Here is a 14,063-nt window from a genome sequence, read left to right as displayed (position 1 = left end):
CTTTATGGAACTCGCCAAACTGACAGCAAGACAGCGCAAACAAAAGGAGGAAACGGTGCAAGAAGATTGGAAGAAATTTAAATTGTTTGTTTGTTTTTTGAGGATTTTCTTGGTTTACAAAGGTAGTGCAATGTCTCGTATTTTTTCCATGTATCATTTTTACACATCAATCTTGCTTGTTGAGACATTAGGAAGAGAAGGGGGAGGTGGGGGGGATGAGGAGGTGGGTGGGGTGGGGTGCCGATGTTTCTATTTCCCTTGATATATGTAGGGGTTCGGTGTCAGCATTGTTTGTGCATGTTCTCTGTTGTTAATTTAAATCATATTTAAAGAAATATTGTCATATTGAAAACCTTTGAGAATCTAGGAAAGTGCCTGGAGGTTCCCGATTGGAAAAGGGAACAAAAGTTGTAACAATGAGAAAAGACGGCTAATAAAATGCTTTTAAATTGAGAATAAGATGTAGAAAACCGGGATGGGGGGGGGAGTCCCACTAAGATTTGAGGAAAGTAAGATTAACATTTTATAATTCTTAGTTGTGTTTGAATGCATATTGCTTGTTGTTTATGTTATATATATATATATATATATATATATATATATATATATATATATATATATATATATGTTTTATTGTGGTTAGGTTTGGTTTGTTATACATGACAAAGTGAATAAAAATGATTTGAAAGAAAGAGTGAGTGAGTTGTGGTCGGATGAGACCAAAACCGAGCTCTTTGGCATCAACTCAATTCGCCGTGTTTGGAGGAGGAGGAATGCTGCCTACGACCCCAAGAATACCCCCCCCCGCCGGAAAACATAGAGGGGGGCATAGTTTGGGTAGCTACACATCAGCCTCGAAATCTTACTTACTTAGAGAGGATACGCAAAGAGGAGTGGGAAAAAATACCTCCTGAGATGTGTGCAAACCTGGTGACCACCTACAAGAAACGTATGACCTCTGTTATTGCCAACAAGTACTAAGTCATCTTTTGCAAAGGGATCAAATACTTATTTCACTCTTTATAATACACATCAACCTCTGACTTTTGTCTTCTGGGTTTCTGGGATTATTCCTGTTGTTATTCTGTCTGTCACAGCTACAATAAACCTACCATTAAAATTATGGACTCGTCATTTCTTCAGAGGCAAACAGGCAAATTTAGCAGGGGATCAAATACTTTCCCCCCTCACTGTAGGTCCTTACCACTTTTGTCCTATATTATGGCAATCTTTGCACTAAAATGTTCCTTTCAAATCTCCAATTTTCTTGAACAGATCACTGGTGTTTCCCATTCTATTGTTATATGATACAAACGTGATAAAGAGTATTTTTAGTTATTTCCCCCCGCCCCTTTCTCGTTCCCATACAACTGTGTTTTGTATGGGTTGTTTAATAATTTTTGCTTTATTACTTTTATTTCTTGGTCTTCCCTCTGTATGAATTCTTTGATGGGTAGTGAGACGATTCTTCCGACTGAAGCTCTTTCCACATTCTAAGCACTGATAGGGTTTGTCCCCTGTATGAATTCTTTGATGGGTAGTGAGACTGTGCCTAAAACTCTTTCCACATTCTAGGCATTTATAGGGTTTCTCCCCTGTATGAATTCTTTGATGGGAAGTAAGACGAGACTTCAGACTAAAGCTCTTTCCACATTCTAAGCACTGATATGGTTTCTCCCCTGTATGAATTCTTTGATGGGTTGTGAGATCACCTCTCTGACGAAAGCTCTTTCCACATTCCAGGCACTGATAGGGTTTCTCCCCTGTATGAATTCTTTGGTGCGAAGTGAGACTCTTCCTGGAACTGAAGCTCTTTCCACATTCCAAACACTGACATGGTTTCTCACCTGTATGAATTCTTTGATGTGAAGAGAGTTTAGCCCCCTCCCCGAAGCTCTTTCCACATTCAAAGCACTGATAGAGTTTCGTTCCTGTATGAATTCTTTGATGCGAAGTGAGACCATCCTTTCGTCCGAATCTCTTCCCACATTCCAGGCATTGATAAGGTTTCTCCCCTTTATGAATTATTTGATGGGTCTTGAGAATCGAGCTTTGACTGAAGCTCTTCCCACATTCGAAGCACTGATATGGTTTCTGACCTGTATGAGTTCTTTGATGGGCACTGAGACTATCCGTTCGATTGAACCTCATCCCACATTCCAAGCACTGATAGGGTTTCTCCTCTTTATGAATTCTTTGATGGGTCTTGAGATTTGAGCTTTGACTGAAGCTCTTCCCACATTCGAAGCACTGATATGGTTTCTGACCTGTATGAGTTCTTCGATGGGTTGTGAGATCACCTCTCTGACGAAAGCTCTTTCCACATTCCAGGCACTGATAGGGTTTCTCCCCTGTATGAATTCTTTGATGGGAAGAGAGCATAGTCACCTGCCGGAACCCCTTTCCACATTCCAAGCACTGATAGGGTTTCTCCCCTGTATGAATTCTTTGATGCGAAGTGAGACTCTGCCTGTGACTGAAGCTTTTCCCACATTCTAGGCATTTATAGGGTTTCTCCCCTGTATGAATTCTTTGATGGGAAGTGAGACTGTTGCTCTGACTGAAGCTCTTTCCACATTCCAAACACTGATAGGGTTTCTCCCCTGTATGAATTCGTTGATGGGAAGTGAGATGTGCGCTTTGACTGAAGCTCTTTCCACATTCCAAGCACTGATACAATTTCTCACTACTCTGTGTCGCACCATCTGCAATGAAGAGAGAACTAATTAGAGCCTCAGGAAAAAATGGAGCTCCAGATTATTGAACAATGTTAATGAACAATGTTAATGAATGCTTGTGATAGAGGAATAACTGAATAGAGTTAGATGTGAGGCCTTCCTATAGTTTCCACAGCCTCTGTTGGGCGGTATTAAATGACATATTGCCTGGCTTTTATCTGGAATGGATTTTGTTTGGCTCAATCATGGAATCCAGTCCTTCTCCAAGGTCAGTCATCTCTTTGGTCAACCAAATGCAGACAGAAGCAAAAACCAAAACAACAAACCTGATAGAAGTTACTTCAATTTCCCTAAAACCTATGAAGCAGACATTTAAGAAGGCCTGGGCAGTTTGGACAAGCCTGGACATTGTTTAAAAAGGCATGACTAGATAAAGAACATTCACAGAGAAGACTATTGATATCCCTCCATTCAGGGATCATGGTGGGGATGTTAGAATCCCAGATACTGTTGGTCTGCATCTAAACAGTGGAGGTTCATCCCATAGAGGTATTTATGGAATTTCTAAACTGATCTTATGATTCAACAGGGAGTTTTACCAAGATGGTCCATGATCCCACGATTCTCCTCCTCGACTTCCTTATGCAGAGCTCTCTGGTCAAGATCCAGCAACGTCCACGCCTCATCTATGAAACAAACAGCAACATCTTCAACTTCACTCTCCCCATCACCTGTTGCCTCAATCTCAATTTAAATTTATACATAAATTTCTTCACTTTGAACCCCCCTCCCATTTTCATGAGGAGATCAACTCTGTATTTTTTTCATTGTTGACAACAGAGGGGAAATGACTATTACTCACACTTAATCTAAGCACAATGGTCACAAGAGCTCCTGACTAGGCATTTGGCTATGTGATGTTGAAGGTTCTCTGTTCTCTCCCGTTTACCCTTTTATTGTTTCAATTTAAACCAATTCATGAACCCAGAACTCATACACTGACCACTAATGCTGAACAACATGTTATTCCTGCAAATTTATTCTGCTATTTTTGAGATATACAAATGACATGAGAAGACTAGGTATTTGTATCATTATTAGTCCTATGACCCTAGTTTTTAAAAGCAATATAAAGTTATTCCAAAAAGAAAAGAAAATGGCAACACACGGAATCCTGAAATTAGGATCAGGTTACTTTACTGTGCAATGGATTGGTAAGTAGTCAGACTTGGTTAGGACATTCAGATGACGGTGTTGGTTTTAAATATATAAGACCTGGAGCTGACTGTAACTCAGATCATCAGCTTCTTCTAGCAAAATTCCAGCTTAAACTGAAGAAAGTAGGAAAAACCACTGGGCCAGTAAGATACAATCTAATTCAAATCCCTTATGAATACACAGTGGAAGTGAGGAACAGGTTTAAGGATTTAGATTTGGTGGACAGAGTGTCTGAAGAACTATGGATGGAGGCTCGTAACATTATACAGGAGGCAGCAATGAAAACCATCCCAAGGAAAAGGAAATGCAAGAAAGCAAAATGGCTGTCCAACGAGGCCTTACAAATAGCGGGGGAGAGGAGGCAAGCAAAATGCAAGGGAGATAGGGAAAGATACAGGAAACTGAATGCAGATTTCCAAAAAACAGCAAGGAGAGACAAGAGGGTCTTCTTAAATGAGCAATGCAAAGAAATAGAGGAAAACAATAGAATGGGGAAAACCAGAGATCTGTTCAAGAAAATTGGAGATATGAAAGGAACATTTTGTACAAAGATTACCATAATAAAGGACAAAAGTGGTAAGGACCTAACAGAAGCAGAAGACATCAAGAAGAGGCGGCAAGATACATAGAGGAATTATACCAGAAAGATATGGAGGTCTCGTACACCCCAGGTAGTGTCGTTGCTGACCTTAAGCCAGACATCTTGGAGAGTGAAGTCAAATGGGCCTTAGAAAGCACTGCTAATAACAAGGCCAGTGGAAGTGATGATATCCCAGCTGAACTATTTAAAATTTTAAAAGATGATGCTATTAAGGTGCTATACCCAGTAGTTTTCCCAGTAGTGATGTATGGAAGTGAGAGCTGGACCATAAAGAAGGCTGATCGCCGAAGAATTGATGCTTTTGAATTATGGTGCTGGAGGAGACTCTTGAGAGTCCCATGAACTGCAAGAGGATCAAACCTATCCATTCTTAAGGAAATCAGCCCTGAGTGCTCACTGGAAGGACAGATCGTGAAGCTGAGGCTCCAATACTTTGGCCACCTCATGAGAAGAGAAGAATCCTTGGAAAAGACCCTGATGTTGGGAAAGATTGAGGGCACTAGGAGAAGGGGACGACAGAAGACGAGATGGTTGGACAGTGTTTTCGAAGCTACGAACATGAGATTGACCAAACTGCAGGAGGCAGTGCAAGACAGGAGTACCTGGCGTGCTATGGTCCATGGGGTCACGAAGAGTCGGACACGACTAAACGACTAAACAACAACAACAACAATAGCAGCAGTGAACAGCTACAGTCAATCAGGGGTGCCAACGAGTAAAATATTAAGCAACATCATGTATATAACATAACATAAACGTTGGTTTATTGTGGTGCATCCTGGGAGTACCACAGAGGGCTGCTGGGAAATATCTAAAAACCTGTATTCATGAGAAAGTGTCCTTTTGCCCTTTAAGAGGAATTTCTCTGCTCTGTGTGAAAGGATGCTTATTTTGGGAAGTGCTGGGGCCATAACAGGCTATCACTTAATTGGCTCGCTGACTCCAACCTGTGTGAGAACTAAGAGAGGGAGTTGCCCTGGTCGAGGCTTTGATGTGTAAACTCCGGCCATCTGGCTTAACTCCTGACCAGTTGAAAGAAAAGTGCCTTTCTAAAACCCCTATAGGTTAATCCACAAATTGGAAGTTTTAATTGAAGGTTTTGGAATGCTTAATGCCATTGTCTGTGCTCTATCTTGTAGTGGATGTAAACCCTGCGCTCGCCTGCCGTGCTGGAGAAGGCTTGGACTCATTTTTCTCTTAGCTTAGTGTCCTTTTGCCCTTTAAGAGGAATTTCTCTGCTGTCAGCCCCCTCCCTCTGATTTACATGCTAATGGGAAATGTATTGAAGCCATAACAGGCTATCACTTAATTGGCTTGCTGACTCCAACCTGTGTGAGAACTAAGAGAGGGAGTTGCTTAACTCCTGACCAGTTGAAAGAAAAGTGCCTTTCTAAAACCCCTATAGGTTAATCCACAAACTGGAAGTTGGAATTGATTGGCTTAACGCTAAGATACACACGTGTGCTAAATCCTTAAGACCTGTAGGTTTTGAAATGCTTAATCGCTTGAGCACCTTGCTGAATGCCATTGTCTGTGCTCTATCTTGGAGTGGATGCCGTGCTGGAGAAGGCTTGGACTCGTTTTTTTCTGTTAGCTTTCTATAGGTATGTATAAGTTAGTGAGTTTATACCTTTGTTATTTTATTGTAATCTTTGTTGAGAACTGTATAACCATTCTTGTTTAATCTTGTTGTTGTTGTTTAGTCGTTTAGTCGTGTCCAACTCTTCGTGACCCCATGGACCATAGCACGCCAGGCACTCCTGTCTTGCACTGCCTCCCGCAGTTTGGTCAAACTCATGTTCGTAGCTTCGAGAACACTGTCCAACCATCTCGTCCTCTGTCGTCCCCTTCTCCTTGTGCCCTCCATCTTTCCCAACATCAGGGTCTTTTCCAAGGATTCTTCTCTTCTCATGAGGTGGCCAAAGTATTGGAGCCTCAGCTTCACGATCTGTCCTTCCAGGGAGCACTCAGGGCTGATTTCCTTCAGAATGGATAGGTTTGATCTTCTAGCAGTCCATGGGACTCTCAAGAGTCTCCTCCAGCACCATAATTCAAAAGCATCAATTCTTCGGCGATCAGCCTTCTTTATGGTCCAGCTCTCACTTCCTTACATCACTACTGGGAAAACCATAGCTTTAACTATACGGACCTTTGTCGGCAAGGTGATGTCTCTGCTTTTTAAGATGCTGTCTAGGTTTGTCATTGCTTTTCTCCCAAGAAGCAGGCGTCTTTTAATTTCGTGACTGCTGTCACCATCTGCAGTAATCAAGGAGCCCAAGAAAGTAAAATCTCTCACTGCCTCCATTTCTTCCCCTTCTATTTGCCAGGAGGTGATGGGACCAGTGGCCATGATCTTGGTTTTTTTGATGTTGAGCTTCAGACCATATTTTGCGCTCTCCTCTTTCACCCTCATTAAAAGGTTCTTTAATTCCTCCTCGCTTTCTGCCATCAAGGTTGTGTCATCTGCATATCTGAGGTTGTTGATATTTCTTCCGGCAATCTTAATTCCGGCTTGGGATTCATCTAGTCCAGCCTTTCGCATGATGAATTCTGCATATAAGTTAAATAAGCAGGGAGACAATATACAACCTTGTCGTACTCCTTTCCCAATTTTGAACCACTCAGTTGTTCCATATCCAGTTCTAACTGTAGCTTCTTGTCCCACATAGAGATTTCTCAGGAGACAGATGAGGTGATCAGGCACTCCCATTTCTTTAAGAACTTGCCATAGTTTGCTGTGGTCGACACAGTCAAAGGCTTTTGCATAGTCAATGAAGCAGAAGTAGATGTTTTTCTGGAACTCTCTAGCTTTCTCCATAATCCAGCGCATGTTTGCTATTTGGTCTCTGGTTCCTCTGCCCTTTCGAAATCCAGCTTGCACTTCTGGGAGTTCTCGGTCCACATACTGCCTAAGCCTGCCTTGTAGAATTTTAAGCATAACCTTGCTAGCGTGTGAAATGAGCGCAATAGTGCGGTAGTTGGAGCATTCTTTGGCACTGCCCTTCTTTGGAATTGGGATGTAGACTGATCTTCTCCAATCCTCTGGCCATTGCTGAGTTTTCCAAACTTGCTGGCATATTGGGTGTAGCACCTTAACAGCATCATCTTTTAAAATTTTAAATAGTTCAGCTGGAATATCATCACTTCCACTGGCCTTGTTATTAGCAGTGCTTTCTAAGGCCCATTTGACTTCACTCTCCAAGATGTCTGGCTCAAGGTCAGCAACCACACTACCTGGGGTGTACGAAACCTCCATGTCTTTCTGGTATAATTCCTCTGTGTATTCTTGCCACCTCTTCTTGATGTCTTCTGCTTCTGTTAGGTCCTTACCACTTTTGTCCTTGATTATGGTAATCTTTGTACGAAATGTTCCTTTCATATCTCCAATTTTCTTGAACAGATCTCTGGTTTTCCCCATTCTATTGTTTTCCTCTATTTCTTTGCATTGCTCATTTAAGAAGACCCTCTTGTCTCTCCTTGCTGTTTTTTGGAAATCTGCATTCAGTTTCCTGTATCTTTCCCTATCTCCCTTGCATTTTGCTTGCCTCCTCTCCTCCGCTATTTGTAAGGCCTCGTTGGACAGCCATTTTGCTTTCTTGCATTTCCTTTTCCTTTGGATGGTTTTCGTTGCTGCCTCCTGTATAATGTTACGAGCCTCCATCCATAGTTCTTCAGGCACTCTGTCCACCAAATCTAAATCCTTAAACCTGTTCCTCACTTCCACTGTGTATTCATAAGGGATTTGATTCAGATTGTATCTTACTGGCCCAGTGGTTTTTCCTACTTTCTTCAGTTTAAGCTGGAATTTTGCTATAAGAAGCTGATGATCTGAGTTACAGTCAGCTCCAGGTCTTGTTTTTGCTGATTGTATAGAGCTTCTCCATCTTTGGCTGCAGAGAATATAATCAATCTGATTTCGATGCTGCCCATTTGGTGATAACCATGTGTAGAGTCGTCTCTTGTGTTGTTGGAAGAGAGTGTTTGTGATGACCAGCTTGTTCTCTTGACAGAACTCTATTAGCCTTTGCCCTGCTTCATTTTGAACTCCAAGGCCAAACTTGCCAGTTGTTCCTTTTATCTCTTGATTCCCTACTTTAGCATTCCAATCCCCTGTAATGAGAAGAACATCCTTCTTTGGTGTCATTTCTAGAAGGTGTTTAATCTTACTTCTGAATAAATAGTTAAAGGACAGTTGTCTGAGTTTTGTTCCTTTGGCTGCTCTGCTGAATCCAGTCCTAGACTGTTCCCACCCTACCAGGCCAACCTTCTGTCTGAATTACCCTAAGGCAGGCACTCCCAAACTAAGGCCCAGGGGCCGGATGCAGCCCAATCGCCTTCAAAATCTGGCCCGGGGATGGTCCAGGAATCAGCATGTTTTTAAATGAGTAGAATGTGTTCTTTTTTATAAAAAAAATGCATCTCTGGGTTATTTGTGGGGCATAGGAATTCATATATTTTTTTTCAAAATATGTTTCCCCCCCCCACAAGGTCTGAGGGACAGTAGACCAGCCCCCTGCTGAAAAACTTTGCTGACCCCTGCCCTAAGGGGAATTCAGTGGTGGCAGCTAAACCGTAAGATTTGTGTTTAAAGTATAAAAGCGGGAGAGCGCACTTCGTTTCTGCCTTACGGTGTCCAGTGGCTCCCCAAATCTCATGACAGCAGCCATTGGGCATAGCCAGGATTTATGTGAAGGGGCAGAATCTCAGTTAATTAAGGATTTAATTCTCCCCATTGGAGGCCCATGGACCCAAGTAAGCCCCGCCCTGCAAAACTGATCACAAGATGCAGCGTGCACACACCATTTGAATGGCCATGCCCATTAACGGGGGGGGGGGGCTCAAATATTTCATGGGGGAACCAAAGGGACCTCGGTGCCCTGGAAGAGAAGCAGAATTTGTTCTCTCTTCCACCACCCCCTTTTTTTGGCTGGGTTTCTACATCCTTCTGGGAGGCAGAAATCCATCAGGTGGGGAGGATTTCCTGTCAATATTGTTGTTGGGATGTTTGCAGTGACTGTGAACTTCCATCGGATCATTGTAATGGATTGCTTTGAAGTGATTTCTGCAGCAGGTAAAGGAATTTTTAGCCCCCGAATTACACAAACACCCCGCACACACCTGTAAATTTTGTCCAACCAAAGGTGGCAGCCCTACCTAAAGCAGAGGAAGGAAGCAGCAAAAGGCGCTTTATGACCTCCAGGCTGGGACGGAGCGAGGCGGGGAGCTCTTCCCTCCACCACCCGGCGCCCCCCTTCCTTCCTTCCTCCCCCGGCTTGTTTTGGCCTCCTTGATCCCTCCGTGTTATCCCGAATTTCGCTTCCTTTTCTCCCCCCTTTCCAGCCTCCTCCTCTCCGCCCCTTTCGCCCAAACTCCTCAAGCGATGCCTCCAATTTCTCTCCCCCCCCCCACCAGGCATGATCTGAACAGGGACCCCCATGCAGCCTCCCTCCACCCCTGGGACCCCCTTCTTTCTCCCCATTGCACCCTCAGGGGGGAGAGAGAGGAGCCTTGACAGAGAGGAATTGGGGGCAGGACCCTTCGTTCCCTGACTTGGGGGTCTCTCCCCCCCAATGCATGATCTGAACAGGGACCCCCATACATACACCCTCCCTGCACCCCTGGGACCCCCTTCTTTCTCCCCATTGCACCCTCAGGGGGAAGAGAGTGGAGACTCACCGAGGAGAGAGAAGAAAGCAACCAGAAGGGAGGGAGGGAATTTGGCCAGGGAGGACCTTCACCCCACCTTCACTTCCTGTCCTCTCTAGGAATCCAGCTCTGCTCCTTTTAACCCTTGGTAAGCCGAGGACACCGAGTCCCGCCCCGCCCTTCCTACCGATTTCCTGCTTCTGCGCCTGCCCTGAAAGGGCTGCCCCCCCTTGCCCCCCTCTGTGCCAAGGACTCTGCCCCAAGGAGCCCACATCTAAGCAGACTAACCGCAAGGGAGACGGGGGTGGTCATTGAGGGGGGGGGTTACCTTGCTCTCCCCCTTCCCACAAAATAGAAGCTGCTGGATCCTAAGGAAAGGCTGGGATGGAGAAGAGGCCAAAGTCCGCCTAGTGGCAGGAGGTGTCTTGGGCTCAGAATTGGCTCCATCCAGAAACCCCTCTAAAAAAAAACCTCCGGCTCAGCGAGTGTGTGGGGGAGGATGGGGGGGGGGCTTTCCAGTCAGGAGATTCCCTCCCCTCCCGAAAATGCCCCCTCCCCCGCGCCAAGTGGATTTCCCTGCTTCTGTAGCCGCTTTTCATCCCAGGAAGATACAGATGAAAAAGTGTGTGTCCCACGCAAGGAATGAAACGCACACAGGATCCTGTAAAATCCCCACAGGCAGGAAAAGCGGAAGCCCAGGATGGAGGGGGGGGCGCATGTTGCTCAGGGCAGCCCCTGGCTCTGGTCTGGGACTCTTCCCAGTTCAAAGCAAGAGGGACACCTGTCGTCCTTTCCCTGCTTTTCCTGCCAGAAAACCAGTTTATACTGGGCTCATTGAACTATCTGACCCCATTTCCCACGCCAGAGCAGGGCTGGACTAATCAGAAGCCTCTCCATTGGACAGCTGGCCAATCCACTTTCAGATTCCCCTTGGATTCGTCCTCTCCTTCATCCACTTCCTGTGGGAGTTTTCCTCCTCAGTTTCCCTCTTGGCTGCTCCCCCCAAGGAAATAACCCTAGGATGATATATTTGGTCACAGCCTGGATGTATAAGGGTTAATGCATCTCCTACCCTGAGTTACATCACATGCTTGTGGGGGCGGGGTTATGAACATTCTATGAGGAGAAAATGGCAGTTAGTGACAGTTGGGAGAGAGAGGGAGATGAAGCAGGAGCGTGTGAGCTTGGGGAATGGTGGAATAGGTTTATAGAGTAGTGTTAGGTGAGGAATGGGTGAGGTTTGAAATTATATGTTTAACAAGAACAGTTCCATTGAAACCACATGCTTGTACACATGAACCTTGAATGCAACCGTTAAGATCTTAAGACATTAAACGTTAAATTAAAGTTTCATCTGTGGGATCGATCCAGCAGAGGGGTCTATTGCTCACCTGGTGGGGATACTCATTAAAAGGACAAAACCCCTCACCTAAGGCAGGAAGGAGAGGTTGTTGTCCCTTGAGTGCACCGAGAGGAGGAGGAAGAGGGAGACTGGTTCGAGGGTATCGCAAAGTTTCCTCAGGTGGGAGGAAAGCTTCGCTGTGGGGAAAGCTCGAGTTGAGGAGAACCCCTTACTGTTGTGTGCACTACCGTAAGAATAGTCTCATATTCCCCTCAGAGCTTAAAAGAAACCGGGCCACGTTTTGGGCTGGAAGAGTACTCTCATCTTATCTTTAAACCCCAAGCGTTATAAGGGAGTTTATAAGGAGAACAACTGGGATAGTGGGAGGTGAACTTTACCTCAGGACATCCCTATTAAATCCTTTTATAATCTGAGAAGTAGGTTGTACAATAAAGACGGAAAGTAGAGGACTTTCATCCAGGGGCGTAGCCAGGATCAAAATTAGGAGGGGCAGGGCCAAGGCACGGGAGGGGAGGGGCCACAGTGGGGCAGGGAAAGCCATGGTCGTTCAGGGGCGAGGGGGCGCCAGGATCAGCCCGAAATCAGGCTGCTCCGACCCCCTCCGCGATCGGCAGGGGCGAGGGAGCGGCAGGATCAGCCCAAAATTGGGCTGCTCCGACCCCTTCCTCCCCTTCTGCGATCGGCAGGGGCGAGGGGGCGCCAGGATCAGCCCGAAATCGGGCTGTTCCGATCCCCTCCTCCCCCTCCGCAATCGCCAGCTAGAGGGGACGTCTCCCTTCTCCCTGGCTGGCTGTGGGGCGGGTGGAGGGAAAGCCAGCCAAACGCTTTGCTCGGCTCTGGGGCTTTCCCTCCGCCCACCCCACAGCCAGGGTGATGTCTGCAAATTCCACAACATATGCTAGTTTTGTAGCCGCTCAGGAAATAGTCAAGCACGGGAAGCCGTTCACAGATGGAGAGTATATAAAAGAAGCATTCATTTAAGATTTCGAAACATCTATACATAGACTTCAAAAACAAGAATGAAATTGTGCAGAAAATCAAATACATGCCTCTCTCTGCGAAGACTTGTTAAAGACAGAACCCTAAAAATGGCAGAAAACATTAGCAAACAGCAAATTCACGACATTAATTCAGCTGTGGCGTACTCCATCGCCTGTGTTGAGTCCAAAGATAAAGGTGATATTGAACAAATAGCGCTGTTCTGCCGATATGTGAACTCTTTTGGGCCACAGGAAGAACTGATTGAGCTGATACCACTAAAAGACCAAACAAGGGGTGAGGATATCTCTAAGGCTGTCCTGGACTTTTTAAGTGCTAAAAAAATAAACACCAACCACCTGGTCTCAGTGGCTACTGATGGGGCACCGAGCATGAGAGGAGCCCAGAAGGGCTTTGTGGCTCTACTGTAGAAGGCGTTGGGTAGAACGCTGCTGTCATTTCATTGCATCCTGCACCAAGAGGCATTGTGTGCTCAAACATTTCCCCCCGAATGCACAAAAGTGATGGATGTGGTCATTCAGATTGTTAATAAGATAATGGCAAAGGGTTTAAACCACCGCCAGTTTCGTTTGCTATTGAATGAGGTGGAAAGCACATATTCTGACCTCCTGCTCCACAACAAGGTCCGGTGGCTGTCCAGAGGCGAGGTGCTAAAACGCTTTGTCACATGTTTGGAAGTAAAAACCTTCCTGGCCAGCAAAGAGCTCACCTTTGCTGAGCTGGAACAGCCAGAGTGGCTGGGAAAATTACATTTTATGGTAGACATGACAGCCCATCTAAACACGCTAAATACAACCCTTCAGGGGAAAGGAGGCACAGCCCTGCACATGCTGGAGGAGGTTTTGGCATTTGAGCGCAAGTTGACAGTGTTTGTCAAAGATTTCAAGAGAGATACACTGTCTCACTTTCCCTCTTTGAGAGAGTTCAAACAAAGTCATGATACGATAAATTTGGAATATTTCAAGTCTGCAATCACCGCAATGCAAAGCTCGTTTGGGAAATGATTCTGTGAGTTCAGAGAGGAAAAAACCACATTATCCTTCCCTGTCAGTCCCCTGGCGATCGATCCATCCCTATTGAATATGACTGCATTTGCAGGTGTAAGTCAACCTGATCTTGAGATGGAACTGGCCGATATAGCCGACAAAGATATATGGGTGTCCAAGTTCAAATGCTTGATCGCTACTCTTGAGGATGTTGCCCGTCAGAAGGCCATTCTGGCTCAGAATCATAAATGGAGTGATATTGAAAACCTTCCCAAACAGGACAAACTTGTATTCGAAACATGGAATGCCACCCCCAACACTTATATAAACATGAAAAAGTATGCATTTGGAATCCTGTCGATCTTCGGTTCCACATATGTATGTGAGCAGGTCTTCTCCAACATGAACTATATTAAAAACAAACATCGATCACGCCTCACAGAAGACAGCTTGCAAGCCTGTGTGAAAATGAAGGTGACGTCTTACAGTCCTCATGTGCAGACACTGAGCACTGAGGTTCAGGAGCAAAAGTCCCATTAACCATGTAAATTAAATATTTTAATTAGCTATTA

At 45.1% G+C, this 14,063-nt stretch overlaps 1 protein-coding gene across 1 annotated transcript; it reads right to left on the bottom strand.

Moving 5' to 3' along the window:
* Positions 1-638: 638 nt before the first annotated feature.
* On the bottom strand, positions 639-10,224 carry LOC132591150 (zinc finger protein 135-like). Its single transcript, XM_060280512.1, has 3 exons — positions 10,174-10,224; positions 3,278-3,364; positions 639-2,705 (listed from the first exon to the last, which is right to left on the bottom strand). Exons 2-3 carry the CDS (start codon positions 3,288-3,290, stop codon positions 1,336-1,338), a joined length of 1,383 nt encoding a protein of 460 aa, XP_060136495.1. The 5' UTR covers positions 3,291-3,364; positions 10,174-10,224; the 3' UTR covers positions 639-1,335.
* Positions 10,225-14,063: the final 3,839 nt, after the last annotated feature.

This window comes from Zootoca vivipara, chromosome 12 (assembly GCF_963506605.1).
Source record: "Zootoca vivipara chromosome 12, rZooViv1.1, whole genome shotgun sequence".
NCBI lineage: Eukaryota > Metazoa > Chordata > Lepidosauria > Squamata > Lacertidae > Zootoca > Zootoca vivipara.
The sequence above is the reverse complement of the archived record's forward strand: the minus strand, read 5'-3'. Positions and strand labels throughout refer to the sequence as shown.